The following is a 20805-nucleotide window of genomic DNA, read 5'->3' on the forward strand; positions in this document are numbered from 1 at the left end:
TTTAGCCATAACATACACACTAGTCAATTATTTTGTCAGCTAAATAAAATTTGTATAAAGCTTATGTATGAAAGTAAGCAATTGATCCACAGAACACTTGACAAATATTAAACTTTCACAAGAAAATTTCTATCCCAGATAGCTTTATCTTTTGTGGCTGTATTAAATTAGAAAAATTAAAGTAAAAACTAGTGATTCAGTTTTGTTGTTGAGCTCTAACTTGAGAAATCTTAATAGTTCCAAAAATAAGCCACTACTTGCAAAATCCTACCAACTTCAATTAACTTTTGGGTTGAACTTGCTCCTAGCAAAACAAACAAACAAAAGCAAGAAAAGCAAGATAAAGCAATCATCAGACCCATGAACAACAGTGTAAAGAACTCTTGTTTTTGTGTCGGGCTTCTACAGTAGGAAAACACAATTAACTACATTTCAAAAGGAAAACAATGAGCAGAGCTATGAAACAGGCCGGCTGTACCAAGCCGTGCCCTCTGCCACACGTGGTTCAAGACCAGAGCCGCTGCTCGCCTTCAATTCTCAGGAACTGCCCCTGAGAAGCTGACAGCAAATCTCTCACATCAGTAGTTTGAATGTTAATTTATTGTAGATCTGAGCAGTCATTTGCTCCTAAAATGAGAAATGGACCATTACAGATACTGGCTGGGAGGAGCACAAACGCAAAGAACTACTTAATAGGGAGGAGGAAGACAGCCCTCGCTGACGCCGCAGACAGGGTGTCTCGGGCAGAAAAGGACCGCATAAATATTTACCGAAATGTTTATGGCCCTGGTGGCAAAAGTGGCACTTGGTGGCACTTGGAAGCTAAACTGACATCAGAGTTAAGTTAAGCTGATCCAAAGTATAGTCCCAAATGATTTATGTTGATGAGCTCCAAAGAAATAAAGAAGGCTTCCAGCCAAGGATGACGACGACCCACAAGGAACAGAAAGCCTATTTACTTGTAATGACCAAACAGAACCATACTCCAGGATTTCTTAACAAGGGGATGACAAGCTTCACAGATACTTCCACTGAACGAATGCGTAGAAATGGAAAGATCATCAGTTTCTACTGTCAAGTATTTGAGAAACTGCTTGCTTTTTCATGGAATGAAATGTTCGCAACGGGACTTCAGAAACCTGTGTCTGCTATGTGACCTGTTACCATGACCTTCAGAATGTATCGGTCATAAAAAATATTTTTTTGAAGGTTTATTTATTTGAGAGAGAGAGAGACTGAGAGAGCGAGCAGAGGGAGAGAGAGAGACAAGCAGACTCCCTGCTGAGTGGGGAGCCCTAGGTGTGTGTGTGGGGGTCCATCCCAGAACCCTATGATCATGACCTGAGCCAAAATCTGGAGTCAGATGCTCAACCGACTGAGCCATCTAGGCGCCCCTGTCATAAAAAAATATTAAAAAAAAATCTAAAACAGATTTGATCTTTTTGAATTTAACGTAGAATGAAGATACCTGCTGTATCTGGGGTAATAAGTAAAATACTCAATTGTCAGCCTGACTTTAAGATCAGCTGCTTTTTAACTACTGCATGCAGGAAAGAAGGGCCACATCTGTAGTTTATATCAATACATATTTATGTGGTGCTTACTATGTGTAAGCCATTGTGATAGACATTTTGGGCTTCCTTTCCCCATCCTGCCAAATAAATTTTACCTGGGACCTCAATTTTATTTGTCTGCTAGTAATCGTATGAATCGTGCTGAAAATGGTTGTTGAGGCTTATGGAGGAGCTCAGTGGGAAGGTGTGCTGTGACTGATTACTGATGTCTTCAATAGGCATTGGGCGGGAAGAGCGGTGGCATTTGTGCTACGTATGTGCAATCCCTGAAAACATCAGAATATAAGAAATGAGCCTCTGGATCAAACTCATTCAGTCCAGGCTCTCTTGATGAAAGAACTGCAAAGATATATTTTGAGAAAATCATAGATGTCTAAATTTAAATGATTAGGTTTGTACCTAAAACATGGATGTAATTTTGATATTCAATTTCATTTTGTATTGGGTATAATTTGTACTGACAATAAGCCTATTAGCTCTATAGCCAGCTGCTGGCCCTCTGGAATATAAGAAACAGTGACCTTCTCATGTAAGAGGCTAAAAGCTCTCCACTTGACCAGTAGGACTAATTAGCATAGAGTATAAGAAACTGTGATTACAAGAAAGTATCAAGTTCTTACTGGGTCCATTTTAGTGGGTGCTTGAAAGAATCATCTTAGTTTTGAAATAACAAGCCTCCTGTTTTATATAGAAACAAAGAATATAAAAGCATCTACTAAATTGTGTTCAGTGGGATGTAAGTAGAAGTTTTTCAAAGAGCTTGGTGTTCTGAAATCTACCTTGACAATGATGTCCCCATATTAGTTTACACTTTTAGGTCAGTGTGAGACCTGCTTATCTTGGCTGGATTCTCTATTAATTAATCTTCTTGACAGAACAGACATGCCATTCTTGCATTTGTTTCATTCAAAGGTGTGGAGTCAACATCTCCATTGGTTTGAGAGAGCCCTCAACTTAGGATGAGGTGTATATTCATCACTTCTTCACCCAAAGCAAAGGCTTAACCTGATTATTCGATGTCATTACCAAATTAAAATGTTAATATTGGTAACAAGACTCCAAATTTCAACCTAATCTTGAAAAGCAAGCCTTTATAATACTTTCATAATTATAAATAGTACCCATTAGCTAGGCTATAATAACAACACTGACATTCATTTGGTAGCTACCCAAACTATCTTTCACCTTTGCCTATAAGTTGATAAATATCGGTACAGGTACACTTGCCAGAGGAGAACATATTTTGTATTACATAAATCCTGAAACTTAACAGGTACTCTGCAACTACATGCAAATTATTACCTGCAGAGATTAAGGAGGTCACACATCCTTTGTCACTCTTCCCATGAGAGGTGGAGTCTATGTCCTTTCCTCTTGACCCCAGGTAGGGTGTGTGACTGCTTCACTAATAGCATAATATATAATAGTGATGCTGTACTAGTTGTACTGGGCCCAGGCTTTAAGTGACTGGAAGCTTCTATTGCCCAGCCCATGAAACATTCTCTCTTGTAGCCCTGAACCACTGTGTATAAGGTTTGTTTACCCTGTGAGAAGCTCCACGCACATGAAGAAGCCTGAAGGATGAAGTCCAAGTGCAAGGAGAGAGAAGCCAAGGAGCACCATGAAGCCACACATGTGAGTGAGTGAAGAAGCCATCTTAAAATAATCCTCCAGCCCCAAGCACCCCAACTGATACCACATGGCTCTGAGATGAACTAGTTACTCCAGCCCTTTTGGGATTCCTGATCCATAAGATCATGAGAAAAATGTGTATTTTAAGCCACTCAATTTTAGGATAGTTGGTTAAGGAGCATTAAATAAGCAAAACAACATCAACCTTCAACTGGGACTTGCCACTCTAGGTAATCCATGATTTATGTAATGTATTCCAAGTGTCAACTACAGCTAGTCTTTCATAACTTAAGTAAGATTGGCTTGAACCTCTAAAACCATGTAATACTATGGAAATTCAAAGCCTTTTTCAAAGTATCTGCAAATTCTTGACAGGTTTACATTCTTATCTTAGCCTTCAAGTTCCTATGTATTTTTATGCTGTATCCGTCCTACAGAAATGTGGAATTCAACTCCCTCTTCAATTTTCATTAAAAGGTCCACTCACATCAAGCATTCATGAGTTCAGGAGATCATGAAGAAGGTTTTCCCTTCTTGATCTTTCCTCCTTCCTTCTCTCTCTCCCTCCCTCTTTCTCTCTTCCCCCTTCCTCCTCCTCTCCTTTCTCTCTCTCTTCCCCCCTCTTTTTCTTTCTGAAAAACAAATGGTGGGATTACTTCATTTCAAATCAAATGCCAGCCTCACCATTCCCAAAATGTCTCTTGATTTCTTCCACCAATGAGGCATTTCACTGACCCTTAACCTCATAAGTTTCAGCCTCTCTTCATTTTTCTGGCTAGCCTCCAATGTATTCTTCCCTTTTACCTTTTCTCCTTTCTCCCTCCATTTCAAATGTAAAATAACAAAATTCTCTCCCTTTCTCACACAGAATGCCTTCTACACCCTCTGGTTGCTGGAGGCAGTCAAAGCCTATTCCCTCATATCTCTACTACCCCCAAGAGGGCTTTGTCAAGGATTTTTCCATAAAATGCTGGTACCTATAGTTAGATAATATTTCACCCATGTTGTTATATATCAGAAGTTCTCTTACACACCTTAAGTCATTCATTAGCTCAGTGGTTCTCAAACTTTAGTGTCCATCAGCGCACAGATGGCTGGGCCCTGCCTCTAGAGTCACTGGGTCAGCAGGTCTGCAGTGGGGCCAGAGTATTTGTATTTCTAACAAGTTCCCAGGTAAGGCTGATGTTGCTGGTCTGGGAACCACACCTCAAGAACCACTGGTCTAAATCTCACCCATGGATTCCAGGTTAAAAATGCCTAGATTAGAGCAGACGTGACTGGTTGGGTGTTGGAGTGAGTAGAGAGGAAAGAGATAAAGTTTATTTGGATATTCTCCCAAATCCCAGGGTCATCTGAACAGCTTCTTTATTTAAAATGTTTCCTTAGCTTTATTTTACTATTGCACTTCCTGTAACTAGATTTCTTTTCATTTCTTAATTCTGTTGAAAATGGAAATACAAAATTTCCAAATACAAAAAGTGAAATTAGTTTCATTTTGGCTTATGAAAGCAATTTGGTCAAGATCGTGTTTAAAATCATGTCATCACATAAGTCAACTCTATGACATTTCTGAGCACAGAAATCAGAATTCATCCCCTGAATTGCCACTGGCTTAGAGTATGATCACATTCTCTCCTTATTTAAAGGCGTCAATAGTAGTACTTGATTTTGCTTATGTGGATTAATTGATTTATGGATTATTTACAGCAATTCTTAAGGCAGGCCATTTCCTTTCATTTAGTGAGGTTTTGTTTTCTTAATTTGTCATGACTCAGTATAGTAACAGTGGGAAGCAGTATAGCTTGGCAGTTGAGCATAGGGGGCTTTGGAGTCAGACTGCCTGAGCTCATAATCCTGGCTCCACAAGCCCTGTAACTTTAGCCTAATTGTTTACCCTATCTGAGGCTCAGTTTCCTCAACAGTAAAAGGGTGGAGATATCTGCATTTTCCATTCACATTTCATTGGCCAGAGCAAGTTTCGTGGCTCCATTTAACTTCAAGGGGGTGCAAAAGTGTAACCCTACCAGAGGCTCAAAATGGATGGAATCAGAAATATTTGGTCATGAGCTCTAATGAGTATCACAACATATTAAGCAATCAAATAGCAAGTTGCGTTAGAATTGTGAAATCGGAGTAGATGAGTCCAATATATGAATTCTAGTATATGAATTTTATGGTGTTCATTCGACTTTCACTTATTTCCTGATTCCCTTCTGAGTTTCAAAGAGTTGTGTTTGGTAGGCAGGATCTCCAAATAAGTGGGATTACAGTATATGCTTATTAAATATTCTTTATATTTAGCATTTATAGTATGTGTCATATATGCTTATTAAATATTCTTTACATTTAGCATTTATAGTATGTGTCATATATGCTCATTAAATATTGTTGACTTGACTAAACATATTCTGAGACCTACAGAAGAAAATTATTTTAAGTGAAGGATTATGATTGGCTTTTTTTCTGTTACATAATTTTAATGAATTGCTTAGTTACTAATGTCAATCATTTCAATGTCCTTAGGGTGAAAGAAACACCTTATTTCTTTTGAAAAAGTTGTATGTGGTAATAATTCTTCCAAGTTATAGCAGTTTTTAGTAGTCTCTCATTAAAGATCTCAGCTACTAACACTTAAATGAAAATGGTTTCTTTTGGATTAATTCTTAGTGGATTCAATATGATTCTATATATACACATAATGGACTATAATTTATAACTGCTTCAAAATAAGTGTTCCTTTCCCATAATTGCATTACTCCCCACATTTTGTTTTAATGTGAGGTTGTTTTTCTTAATCATGTAGGTTATTATATGTATTAATGTTTCACAAATGCTTTTCTAATGAACTCCTTGCTTACTTGTTTTTCTTGTTTGTTAATTCCAACAGAAGAGAATGTAACATTTTTCTAGACTAACTGAGCAACTTGGGTTGGTTATTACTGTGTTTAAAACAACTATAATATGTGCCAATGGCTTTTCAAATCTATAATTTACATATCTGGAACTATTAGTAGTCTGATTTCACTTAATGGCATAATTCTAAGTAGCCCATTTTTGAATATATATATATATATATTTATATTTATTTTCTATACCTCTTCCCTTATGGGTTCTGCATAATCAACAAGGCTTCTGTGGTTGCTAATTTGGGAGAAAGATACATTGCTTATTTGCAGTGGCTATGCAGGCAGCATGGAGAACTTTATGTCTGATGCAGCATGGTTTTGCTGGGAGCTCCCTCTGGAGTGAAAGGAGTAAGGAGGGCCAGGCCTACTGGGAGCCAATGTCAACCTGACTAGGGTGACTGGTTGCCATGGAGGAAAGGGAAGTCCAAAATTAAGACTAAAAAGGGCAATTTTTAATCTGTCTGAGCTAAAGTTGGTGGCCATAGAGATCAGATGAGATTTGAGGGAGTAAGTCAAGGAACAGCATTAACGCAGTTGGGGTGTCTAGATCATGAGCCATTCATTCAACCAAGAAATATCTATTGAGGACTTAATTTGAGCCAAGCACTGTGCACACGGTCCCTGTCTTAATGGAACTTCTGTTTCAGCAGTACTAACGAGGCAAACATATACATTGAAATAATTGCTACAGAGTCAATTAGCAAAATATGAGCAAAAATGGGGGTGGGCCGAGTGTGGGAGGTGGCACAAAAGCTGGTTAGAGACAGACTTGCTGAGATGATATTTAAGGCAAGACCTGGAAAATAAAAAGAAATTAGCCAGTCCAAGGGTGAAGGGAAGATATTTTGGGCAGAAGGCGAAGTTGCTTCTACGGATAATGTGAGTGAGGCAGGGGTGACCTGAGATGAGGTAGGAGTGCTGGGCAGAGGCCAGGCCATCCAGGGCCTTGTGGGCTAATAAAGGATTTTATTATAGTCAATGGGAAGACACTGAGGGTTTTTAGGCAAGAGACTGACATGATCTGGTTAGATTTCCCATCACTGTCATCTTGGAAGACCCTTCTCAATTATATCCCACCCCAGAGGTGACCACCACTCCAACTTTTGAGGTACTCATTCCCTTGTTATATGATGTAGTTTTGCCTGTTCTTGAACTTACCTAAAGGGATCCTCCTTACATGTAGAACATGACCCTGGTTGCTGTGTAGAGGATGGACTGGGGGTGGGCAAGAGTGGATATGGAAGAGAGAATGGTGGCTGGGCTAACACAGTGGAACCAGATACTGAGATCCATGGAGACAATGCATAGGGATCTAGAAAGAAGAGCCCCATTCAGGGAGAAAAGGACCAGAACCACGAAGTATGAAGCCTTTGTCTGTATTGTTTGAGACCCTGGCAGTCCAAGTCCCCTGCCTGGGTCCCATGTTTTGAAGGGCTCCACTGTGGCTCTCTTGGGGAATTCAATAGTATGTAAGTGGACAGTGAGAGAGGGCTAAGGCCAGTTACAAAGCCTTGCCAGTTGGTAAACACTGAAGTCCAAGGGAAAGGGAACATCACCTGAAAACTCAGAGAAAATATACCTCTGATAGCATCTCATGCAAGAGCCATTACCTTTCAGAAATATTATGCTTAGTGTCTTCAATCAGATATAAGAAGCTAGAGCAGAAAACCATATAGGTAAAATAAGTCTGGGTTAAGTTTTAAAAAACAAACAAAGAATGAGATAACAAAGGTCAACTGTCACTTTCTCCTGGTTGGAACTGCAATAGCACCTATTTCTAGTTACTCTTTATTAAAGCATCTTGCTTTGTTTTCTTTATGACACATCATCATGAATTTATCTTGCTAACTTATTTGTTTACTTATCTACTGCTTGTCTTTTCCCATAGAATATAAGGTGCATGAGAATAGGAATATTACTTGTTTGCTCACTGCTGAATCCTCAGTACCTAGAACAGTATCCACCACAAAGTACCTCAACAAATACTTTTTCAGTGATTGAATACACAGCCAACAACATGCAAATGGGACTGGTTAACATATGGGAAAATTTCAAGGGAATCCAAATTATAATAGCAGAATTTATATGCTGATTGGAGTTCACAAAGTTGTTCTTCTTTATTTTTTAATGCAAGAGTTCAGGATTGACAAATCATTGGAAAAGAATAGAGAGGCCAGAAGTGGACTGACAGTTATATAGTCATTTGTTTTTCAACAAAGGTGCCAAAATGATCCAATGGAGAAAAAAAGAACAGTTTAATAAATGGGATGTATAATAAAATGAACCTCAACTGCTACCGTGTACAAAGATTATTGAGATGGATCATGGATTATTGAGATGGATCAAGTGTAAAACCTAAAACCATAAAGCTTTTAGATGAAAACAAAGGGGAACATATTCTTGATTTGTGGGCAGGCAAAGGTTTTTTTATGCCACAGAAAGTAATGAACTTAAAACTGAAAGAAATGACAAATTAGACTTCATCAAAATGAAAACATCTGCTCATCAAAAGACACCATGAAGAAAATGAATAAGCAAGATACAGATTAGGAGAAAACATTTGGAACACATATATTGGACCAAGGATCAGTATCCAGGATATATACAGAACTCCTACCATCCAGTAATACAAAGGCAAGCAATCCAATTATAAGTGGGCAGAAATTTGGGAGTTCACAAAAGATATATAAATGGTAAATAAACACATAAAAATATAGAACTTTATTAGTTGTAATTTTGTATATTTATATTGCTGTATATCGTATATTTAAAATTAAAACCACAATAAAATATCACTACATATTTACAAAAATGGCTAGAATTAAAAACAATGATGGCAGCAAATACTGATGAGACTGTGAAACAACTAAAACTCTCATAGTTACTGGATAGGTAAAGTACAGTGGTACTTCCCACATTGGAAGAAAAACATATCTGACGTTTTCTTATAAAACTAATATACAGGATGCCTGGTGGCTCAGTTGGTTAAGTGTCTGACTCTTGGTTTTGGCTCAGGTCATGATCTCATGGGTTGTGAGATTGAGCCCTGTGTTGGGCTCTGTGCTCAACAGGGGAGTCTGCTAGAGGATTCTCACCCTTTGCCCCTCCCTGCACTCACTCTTTTCTTTTCTTCTCTTTCTTCCTTTTTCTCTCTCTCTCTCCAAAATAAATAAATAAATAAATAAATAAATAAATAAATAAATCTTAAAAAAAATAAAACTAAATATACACTGACCTTTTGATTTAGTAATTCTAGTACTAGATATTAGCCCAAGAGAAATAAAAGCATATGTTTACAAAAATAATTTTTACAAAAATATTCATACAGCTTTATTCATAGAGCCCAAATTGGAAATAGCCTGTGTATTGATCAATGGGAGAATGGATAAACAAATTGTGGTATAATCCCATAATGAAATACTAATTATCAATTAAAAGGAATAAACTCACATACATACCCAATATGGGTGACTCTCAAATGCATTGTGCTGGCTGAAAGAAGCATTAAACAAAAGATTTCATATTGTATAATTTATGTGAAATTCTAGAATGTGTAAAACTAATCAATGGTAGAAAAATCAGAACAGTGATTATCTCTAGGAGTGGTGGTGGGTGTCTCTGGGAAGAGGCATGGGGGAACACTTTCTGCACTTTATCTCTCTCTTCGTCCTCTGGGACTCCTATGATATGAATGCTATTACGTTTCACTGAGGCACTGAGTAGTCTAAGTCTACCTTCGTGGTTCATTACCTTTCTTTCCCTCTTCTTTTCGGCTTCATTATTTTCCATAATTCTACCTTCTATATCACTGATTCGTTCCTGTGTTTCGTCCATCCTGATTTTTATGGCCTCCATTTGGGTTTGCATCTCAGTTATAGCATTTTTAATCTTGGCCTGACTAGATTTTAGTTCTTTTATCTCTGTAGTAAGGGATTCTCTAGTGTCTTCTACGCTTTTTCCAAGCCCGGCTAGTATCCTTATAATTGTTGTTTTAAATTCTAGCTCAGACATCTTACTTATGCTTGTAGTGATTAAATCCCTGGCCATGAGTTCTTTTGGGGTGAATTCCTTCGTCTTGTCATTTTGTCCAGAAAAGAAAAGAATAGAAAAAAGAACAGCGAAACAAACAAACAAAACAAAACAAAAAACAAAGAAAAGGGGGGGAAAATCCCCCAAGAAAAACAGTAACACAAAACAAGAAACCAAACCAAACCAAACCAAAACCAAAACAAAACACAAAAACTAGATCCTGAGTGGGTTTTGGTCTAATTGTTAAAAGAATCTAGATCCCCAAATAAAAAATACAATACAATACAATACAATGAAAGTAGACAAAAAAGTAAAAAAAAATGAAACTATACATATAAATTTATTTTTATTTTTTTTTAGATTTTTTTTTTTAATTCTACAGAGATAGAGACAGCCAGTGAGAGAGGGAACACCAGCAGGGGGAGTAGGAGAGGAAGGAGCAGGCTCCCAGCGGAGGAGCCCGATGTGGGACTCGATTCTGGAACGCCAGGATCACGCCCTGAGCCGAAGGCAGCCGCCTAACGACTGCGCTACCCAGGAGCCCCCTATACAAATAAATTTAAAAAATAATTTAAAAATTTAAAAGGGAACTGGAGAATATAAGAAAATAAATGAAAAAATAATAAAAATAAAATAAATAAAAGTAAAAAGGGAGCTCAATCTTATTTCCCCTAGAGCTGAAGCTTTGCAGCACTCTATGATCAATAAACTTAGTGTGAGCTAGATGCCTGTGCTGGTCTTCTGGGGGAGGGGCCCCAGCGCTGATTCTCAGGCCGACTCGGTTCAGTGGAAACGGGTCTCCAGGGCGAGGGAGTTGGGGCTTAGTGTACAAGGCTCAGGCCTCCACTAGGTGGTGCTGTTTTGCTCCCTGAAGGCTTTCCGGACTGACGGGCAGGATGAAATGGCTGCTCCCCCCTTGCTCTCAAACCTGGGACCTGAAAGTTCGAGGCCCCTACTCTTCAGTAGCCCTCACAGAAAAGCAATCATTCACCCTATTTGTTTCCCTGGTTTCTGTCTGAACCCTGTGTTCAAAGTAGCAAGTGAAAAGTGGAAGCCCACAGTATCTGTTTAATTGGTCTTTCCTGTACCTTATATCCAAAGTTCAAGAAAGTTGGCATGATTATTCTCTTAGGGCCTTTTAGAAAGCTACAATTATTTGGTCATAATTTATAAACTAGCTCAGTTAAGAGCCAGAAATTTTCATAAAGAACAGTTTCCAAAGTGTTGTCTGTTTTTTTTTTAAGATTTTTTATTTATTTATTTGACAGAGATAGACAGCCAGCGAGAGAGGGAACACCAGCAGGGGGAGTGGGAGAGGAAGAAGCAGGCTCCCAGCGGAGGAGCCTGATGTGGGGCTCCATCCGCAACGCCGNATAAACTAGCTCAGTTAAGAGCCAGAAATTTTCATAAAGAACAGTTTCCAAAGTGTTGTCTGTTTTTTTTTTTTTTAAGGTTTTTTATTTATTTATTTGACAGAGAGAGACAGCCAGCAAGAGAGAGGGAACACCAGCAGGGGGAGTGGGAGAGGAAGAAGCAGGCTCCCAGCGGAGGAGCCTGATGTGGGACTCCATCCGCAACGCCGGGATCACGCCCTGAGCCAAAGGCAGACGCCTAACGACTGCGCTACCCAGGAGCCCCAGCAAAGTGTTGTCTGTTTTAAAAGTAACTTAAGAGGTAGCAGTAGCTACAATGGGGGAACTATGATCATATAACCACTTCAGGGAAGTAGTTCATTTGGGTTTCCTTTTTATCCTTTCTTCAAAAGAAGTGTTTACACAATGCAACATGTCTTCAGTAAAGACGATTTTACAAATGAGAACAATTCCACTTCTGCTGAGTGTTGCATTTGGCCTTATAATTGATAACCTGTAGCCAATGAACCTGCGAATAAACAAGGATCTTCCAAGGGTAGACATTTATCATTCGGACAATCATTGGGTCATGGCTGGGCAATAACTAGGTCTGGAAACTCATTTTGGTAGATAACAGCATGTTTAAATGGGACTCCTTCTGTCTGACTTTATAGTAGAGAACAACAGATACCACATTCTAATGGGAGGTGCTAGGCCCCCTAGGCTACCAATACAGGACTTAGAAAGAAGATGCCCCAAACCACTTCTGCTAGCTTCAAGCTAAGGTGCTCAATTCCCCATCTCTGCATTGTATGAGACAAGGGAAACAATTCATGAGAGGGCCCAATATTGAAAATCTTTTAGTTAGGGTTTTTTAAGGGTTCCTTCCAGAAAACCACATGTAGAACGTAATATGTATACCCCCAGAGTGTGGTGTAGGAACAGACTAGTCACTGATTCATGCCTAAAAATTGTACAGGTTAGTGGGTAGGAGGAGAGGGCTACTTTGTGCAATCTAATGGTCTAAGACATGTGACTTCCATGGGCCGAATGGACCCATGAAAGATAACCAGGCTTAAAAGGGCTCGGACTTTTGAGCAATGAATGGATGAACAAAATATGGTATATACTTACAGTGTAATTTTATTCAGCCTTAAAAAATAAGGAAATTCTGACACAAGTACAACATGAATGAACCTTGAAGATGTTATGCTAAGTGAAATAAGTCAGTCACAAAAGGGCAAATGTTGTATGATTCTGCTTCCATGAGGTATCTAGAGGAGTCAAGTTCATAGACATAAAGTGGAAGAGTGGTTGCCAAGGGCTGGAGAGGGGAGTGAGAAGTTAGTGTTTCATGAACAGAGAGTTTTAGTTTGGGAAGAGCAAACAGTTCTGTAGATGGATGAAGGTGATGATTGCACAACTTTGTTAATTCACTAAATGCCAGTGAACTGTGCACTTAAAAAGGGTAAACTTTATGCTGTGTTTATTTGACCACAATAAATAAAAGTGAAAAACAAAAATAGATCCTAAGAAAGAGGACTTCCTGAAGGAGTAAGATGATCCCCACAGAGGGAGGGTGTGCATGGGCCACTGGAAACCAGGACCTGAGAGAGGATTATAACCTGTCAGTCAGAAGTAAACCCGTATCAGGGACTGTCAACGGGAGATTCCTAGCCCCCAGAACCCTCTGAAGGATTCATGAAAGCAACTCACAATAAAAGAGAATGTTGGTACTTGACACAGAGGGCCTTGAAACCAGGTTGGGACAGCACCAGTCATGTAAGAGTTTGCTCTTTATCCTACTTCCAGCCTGCTTCCTGCACCTGTCTTGGGAAGGAGGTGAAGAGAAGAAGAGTAAAGTAGCCCACTGTGACCCTCTCCTGACCATAGGCTTCTAATCCCTGGGAAGCAGAGAAGCTTGGAGGCTATTTAACATCTGAGTGTGTCAGAAGAGCAAGGGAGGAGAGCCAGAGAGTTCATCCAGGAGTAGGGAAGATTAGTTCAAGAGGGTAGGTCTAAAGGAAGAGGGATGACAAAGAATGGAGTGGTATTCTGTTGGCATCCTATGAGTCAATTGTGTCAATTACCCAGTTAGAGAAAATTTTCTCCTTGGAGCTTAGGAGATTCCGCATGGCAGAATTATCTTCAGGAAGCCAGGTTGGCCCCTTAATCATCATCTAGGGAAATAGCCCAGGGGAGATGGTATCTGGGAGGAGATCTCTCCGAAAATAAATAAATAGAAATAATTGGCATTCATGGCCTATAAAGGAGAAAGGGAATACAGAGGTATGTTGTGCCAGCCTGTGGCTAGCAAGTCTACCACTGTGACTGCCAGCTCTTCCAGCACAGCCCAAGCTTTTCCCTTTTGGAATGTTGACATGGCCAACCGAAATAGCTAGCTGTGGCTGCATGCATGCATTCATTCAATATACTCTTGTTGAGTACCAGTATCTATAAAACCCAACAGGACATAATCACATACTTTAACATACATGCGTTCTAGCAGAGGAAAACGATAAAAAATTAACTATAATCTGGGACAAAGAGAGGAACAAGTAAGCGTGGGATTCGAAGATTTATAGGAAAGATTACATTTAAATTGAGCTTTGAATGACATAACAATTTTAGGGGGTGACAGCATAATTGGAACAGAGAATAACTGAAGTGGAGAGGATGTTAGAGATCTGACGGCAGAGAAGCAGGTGGCTGATATGGAGAATACGACGTAGTTGAGTTTTTTGTAAGTAGCATAGAATACTCTGAAAAGAGAAATGGAGAGCCAGGGGTAGGAAGATAGTTTGGTATGAGCTTTCAAAGGGCCCCGAAGGCCAGGAAGTTTGTACTCTGATAAGTAATGGGGGAGTAATTTTGGATCTCTGAGTGAGTGAGTGAGTGAGTGAGTGAGTGAGTGAGTGATGCAATCTGAAATATGGTTTAGGAAGAACAGATAGATGGCTATTACAATGGCTCAGTCAAGGGGTAATGAAGCACTTAAATGGGATGGCTGCTGTGGCAATTAGAAAGGAAGAAATGGATGGGAGAGGCTTTGGGGATGTAGAATAAATGGGGCTTGGCTCCTGATTGCATATGCCCGTTCCACACCCTCTGTCTGACCCTCATCCCTTCCTTCCTCTGATCACAGAAGGGTAGAAGGTGTCCCTTAACACACTGACTTAATATTTTCAGGAAAATTTCTCATCAGTGTCAGGCGAGGCTTCCTTTGCATTTCCTATGAAAGACACCCCAAAGGACAATTCTTGGTGTTCAAAATGAAGAACTAATATTCTGATTTACAGTCATACTGTATTTTCTCTGTCTTCTGGACTTTAGGTAAAGTTTCCCCCTTTTATCATAGGATTCTTACACTCAGAAATGTGAACATACATTAGTACACTTCCCGTGAAGCTCTTGGCACTCCGGTATAATGTAAATGAGGATAATAAAACTAGAGTTATTAAAAATGATAGTAAATTCCTCTCTTTGTTCCATTATTCAGCTTTAAGACCATTTCTGCTCTCTAAGAGTCTTCGAGTATTCGTGTTATATATTTAGGAAAAAGAACTTTAACAATAGAATTACATAACTAAATTATGAGAAATTAAGAAAAGCAGTCATCAAAATAATAGTGTTTTATAATTCAATTGTTAAACAAAATACAGACAATGTATTAGCCACTCCAGTTTTTTAAAGGCCAGAAAAGAAGAAAGTATATCATATGTTCATATTGCTATTTTTTGCCATTTGTGGATTAGGTTAAAATGAGCTGAAGTTGCCAGTATGTGGCAACAGGGAAGGGACCCCTAGCCTGACAGATCTTTTGGGGAGGCTTTGCCCTTGGTGATGTATAGCTTTTGAAGACCTGCATGGCTATTTTTGACATTGGAAAATTTGTATTTACACCCCCTGGACTTTTCTGTAGAAACCTACAGGGCAACAGGAGCCACAGAAGATGGGCCTGCATTAAGTGAGCCATGGGGTGCAGGGGTGATCCGCGGGGCACAGGGGTGAGCCCCCACACACTGGAGCAGGGCAGCTGCAACCCTACCGGGATGCTCTGTGGTGGAACATGGCGCATGCCGAGTCTCTAGGAAATTAGGGATCTGTTTTCAGCTCAAACTTCAAGCAGGAAATGATTGTCCTCATGAAAAGGAGCAAACAATTATACTCTTCCTCAGCCCCGCAATCAGCGCAGTTTTATAGCAACTCTTGGGCTGAGGATGCAGAACTAGGTTCAGATTAAGGGGCAGCGAGTGCTCTGGTTAATAGAACAGGTAGCTTTTATGAAGTGCTTACTGTAAACACTCCCTAAGCACTTTCCCTGCATTGTTTTATTCAACTGTTAAAAACACCTATCTTATCATACCCATTTAACACATGAAAAGCCGAGATTGAGAAGTTAAGCTGTCCAAGATCCCAAGCAACAACCAGGATTCAGTCCTAACCAGACTGATGAGACCAGTGCAAAAGACAAGGCTCTGCATCTTCTCGCCACACTGCCTCCCGCTCAGGTAAAGCCGGCAGCCTCCTAGGCAGGGTATCTCCATGCAGAGCAAGGGGTGCCTTAAGAGAGTACTTCTGGCCAGTACTGAATGTTTGGGCAAGCATTCATACGAAGAAGACTTCCCAGAGAAGAGGGAAAATATTTACTTTAAGAGAATGCACAAGGTGGCATTTTTTTATTAAAAATGCCTGGGGTGGTGGTGGGGGAGTGCCTGGGTGGCTCAGTCGGTTAACTGTCTGCCTTAAAACTCTTCACAGTGTAGAGATAGAGGAACATAATTCAATAGCATAAAAGCCATATATGAAAAGCCCACAGTAAATATCATTCTCAATGGGGGAAAACTGAGAGCTTTCCCCCTAAGGTCAAGAACACGGCATGGATGTTCACTATCACCACTGTTGTTCAACATAGTACTAGAAGTCCTAGACACAACAATCAGACAACAGAAAGAAATAAAAGGCATCTGCATTGGCCAAGAACTCAAACTCTCACTCTTCGCAGATGACATGATGCTTTATGTAGAAAACCCCCAAGATTCCACCCCAAAATTGCTAGAACTCTTACAGGAATTCAGCAATGTGGCAGGATAGAAAATCAATGCACAGAAATTAGTTGCATTTCTATACACTGACAATGTGACTGAAGAAAGAGAAATTAAGGAATCAATCCCATTTACAACTGCACCAAAAACCATAAGATACCTAGGAATAAACCTAACCAAAGAGGTAAAGAATCTGTACTTTAAAAACTACAGAACACTGATGAAAGAAATTGAGGAAGAACAAAAAGAAATGGAAAAACATTCCATACTCATGGATCGGAAGAGCAAATATTTAAAATGTCTATGCTACCTTAAGCAATCTATATGTACAATGCAATCCCTATCAAAATACCATCAACTTTTTTCACAGAGCTGGAACTAATAATCCTAAAATTTGTGTGGAACCAGAAAAGACCCCAAATAGCCAAAGGAATGTTGAAAAAGAAAACCAAAGCTGGTGGCATCACAATGCTGGACTCAAAGCTCTATTAAAAAGCTGTATCATCAAGACAGTATGGTACTGGCACAAGAACAGATACATAGATCAATGGAACAGAATAGAGAACCCAGAAATGGACCCTCAACTCTATGGTCAACATCACAATGCTGGACTCAAAGCTCTATTAAAAAGCTGTATCATCAAGACAGTATGGTACTGGCACAAGAACAGATACATAGATCAATGGAACAGAATAGAGAACCCAGAAATGGACCCTCAACTCTATGGTCAACTAATGTTTGACAAGGCAGGAAAAAATATCCAATGGAAAGAGGAGAGTCTCTTCAACAAATGGTGCTGGGAAAATTGGACAGCCACATGCAGAAGAATGAAACTGGATCATTTCTTTACATCATACACAAAAATATTCAATACTCATTTCTTTACATCATACTCAAAACGGATGAAAAACCTAAATGTGAGACAGGAATCCGTCAAAATCCTAGAGGAGAACACAGGCAGCAACCTCTGTGACCTTGTTCGCAGCAACTTTGTACTAGACGTGTCTCCAAAGGCAAGAGAAACAAAGGCAAAAATGAACGGCTGGGACTTCATCAAGATAAAAAGCTTTTGCACAGCAAAGGAAACAGTCGACAAAACCAAAAGACACAGAATGTGAGAAGATATTTGCAAATGTCTTATCAGATAAAGGGCTAGTATCCAAAATCTGTAAAGAACTTCTCAAACTTAACACCCAAAAAACAAATAATCCAATCAAGAAATGGGCAGGAGACATGAACAGACATTTCTCCAAAGAAGACATCCAAATGGCTAACAAACACATGAAAAAATGCTCCACATCACTCCACATCAGGGAAATACAAATCAAAACCACGATGAGATACCACCTCACACCCATCAGAAGGGCTAAAATTAACAAGTCAGGAGACAACAGATGTTGGCGAGGATGTGGAGAAAGAGGAACCCTCTACACTGTTGGTGGGACTGGAAGCTGGTGCAGCCACTCTGGAAAACAGTATGGAGGCTCCTCAAAATGTTGAAAATAGAGCTACCCTATGACCTGGCAATTGCACTATGAGGGATTTACCCCAAAGGTGGAAATGTAGTGATCCGAACGGGCACCTGCACCCCAATGTTTATACCAGCAATGTCCACAATAGCCAAACTGTGGAAAGAGCTGAGATGTCCATCAACAGATGAATGGATAAAGAAGATGTGAGATATATATATGTATATGTGTGTGTGTATATATATATATGTATATGTTTATGTATATATATACAAACACACACAAAGTGGAATACTATATTCCATTCCAAATATATTTGTATATATTCAAAATATATTTAAATATAGTTTTATATATATATGTGTATGTGTGTGTGTGTGTATATGTATGTATATATATATAAAGTGGAATACTACTCAGCCATCAACAAAAATGAAATCTTGCCATTTGCAACGACATGGATAGAACTAGAGGGTATTATGCTAAGTGAAATAAATCAATCAGAGAAAGGCAATTTTCATATGATCTCACTCATGTGGAATTTAAGAAACAAAACAGAGGATCATAAGGGAAGAGAGGAAAAAATAAAACAAGATGAAATCAGAGAGGGACACAAACCATAGGCGCCTTAATCATACGAAAGAAACTGAGGGTTGCTGGAGGGGAGGGAGGTGGGGGGATGGGGTAACTGGGAGATGGACATTAAGGAGGGCATGCAATATAATGAGCACTGGGTGTTGTGTAAGACTGATGAGTCACTGATCTCTACCTCTTTAAGTAATAATACATTATATGTTAATTAATTGAATTTAAATAATAAAAACGCTATAGATTCAGCTTGCAGCTAAAAAAATGATGGGTTTGGAGCAGAATACTTTTAAATCTTTAAGTTTCTGTTCTAATGCTGTAAGTAGAGTTTAACATCTTAGTATTTTAAAAGAGCATTGTGCATGTATTGCATGGAGCACTGGGTGTTACATGCAAACAATGAATCATGGAACACTACATCGAAAACTAAGGATGTGCTGTATGATGACTAACATAACATAGTAAAAATTATTATTAAAAAATAATAAAAAATCAAAAATTAAATAAATAAAAGAGCATTGTGCCATTTGAGAAAAAGAAACAAGCTGGGATTCCGGAGAGAACTATTGTTTTGGGACTTAGCCTGAGGGGAGATGCAATTTAGGTCTGGGAACCAGGTTGGAGTTCTCAGTGGGAAGGGGTATGTGTCTGTGGCGGGGGAACTGGAGAATGACAGGAGCAGCTTCCCCCACCTGGGCCACATGTCTTCACAGTGAAGTTTTCTTCTACGGTAAGAAAAGTTATGGATTTCCAGACTACCTATACATATTCAAAATAAGTTCATAATGCACTTAATTTTAATAAATCCTAACAAATTATTTTTGCATCTTCACTTTAAATAAACCTAACACATAAAATCTATATCTAACTGCACAACGTACGATGGCCTTCAAGGAATCTGTGAACTCCCCAAAACTGTTTGCAAAATTGTGTGCATATGTGCATTGTTCTAGAGAGGGTCTGTGACTTTCATCAAATTCAAACACATGACTCTAAAATGAAGGCCCAATGAATAGGTAATTAAAAATTGAGAAGTTAGTCCCATAAGCATGTGATCTGGACATAAATACTGACTTACATCAAGAGCCACAGACTGCTTTGCCCAGGACTTCTTCACTTGATCGTACATAATTGTATTGTTGATGCCCAGGCCACAGAAAATGACAAAAGCCTAGGAAAGAGAAAGCCCACTAATTAAAAATTGCAATAACTCATTGGTATAATCTAATAGGAAAGCAGGCAGTCATCAGAAATGGGTTCGAAAATATAATTTTATTGTACACAGAGGTAGGCCTTAGGGAAATATGCACATTAAAATTCTTAATTACTATTGTCATGTAACGACTTTATAGCTCACATTGCACATGAGAAAAATTATTAATATAATGTCATGGTGAAGAAATGACTTTATAAATTTAAAAACATACTTACAGTCTTACCAAATGTGTTCTTAATTTATTTAGGTTGTAGACTGGTTTTAGTAATTTCATTCCATTTAACTAAAGCACCCTCTTTTAGTGGCTAGGCTATAAAATATTTTGGTGAGGAAACCAAGCGAGTGTACCCATGAGGTAAATGTTAAGAGGAAGAAAGATCTAGCACCAGTTAGTAAAGAAGCTGTGAGGTATTCTCTCCTAGACGAAAAATAATCATGGGGTTTTCATGTTGGTTACTTTGTTGGTGCAAAGTTTATAAGGATGCCTGTTCAAGGCCATCCTTTCCAGCTAGAGGGCAGACTGGAATAAAGGGAAGCTTGAAAACACAAGAAAGGTGATGGCCGTACTTGCCGTGGAGCTGGCTGGTGGTCTCGCGACTCTAGATATACTCTTGACAGATTCTGGCAACCAGGAGACTATTGGTGACTCAGCACTAGCCTTTGGTTCATAAATTGATTTTCTTACCTCAAAAAGTCGTTGATCTGCATCATCAAAAGCTTTCCCGTCAAGTCTATTTAACACTTGAGCCACTCCTGTGGGAAGAGTTTGGTTGATGTGGTCATTTTTAGCACTGGCCACTGCGTTACTATAATATAATAAAGCCCAGCTGACTCAATACCTCCCTTAGGTAACTTCAGAGACTCAGTTTAATCTCTGGTCTCCCCCAGGGCCTGCTGTGGCCATGGGACAGATCTGAGGTACGGCGATGCAGTCTATCTTCAAGGCTGTGATAGCAAAACTGGTTCACAGTGAAGCCTGGAGTTCTACCAGGCA

At 39.2% G+C, this 20805-nt stretch overlaps 1 protein-coding gene across 1 annotated transcript in view; it reads right to left on the bottom strand.

The window, feature by feature from the left end:
- PDE11A (phosphodiesterase 11A) overlaps positions 1–20805 on the bottom strand; it is a 374013-nt gene that overhangs the window by 138878 nt on the left and 214330 nt on the right. The window contains exons 8-9 of the mRNA XM_034654788.1: positions 20497–20564; positions 19674–19766 (exon numbers count right to left, since the gene is read on the bottom strand). Coding sequence (XP_034510679.1) covers positions 19674–19766; positions 20497–20564 — 161 coding nt within the window. The remainder of the gene's footprint in view (positions 1–19673; positions 19767–20496; positions 20565–20805) is intronic.

This window comes from Ailuropoda melanoleuca, chromosome 2 (assembly GCF_002007445.2).
Source record: "Ailuropoda melanoleuca isolate Jingjing chromosome 2, ASM200744v2, whole genome shotgun sequence".
Lineage (NCBI taxonomy): Eukaryota > Metazoa > Chordata > Mammalia > Carnivora > Ursidae > Ailuropoda > Ailuropoda melanoleuca.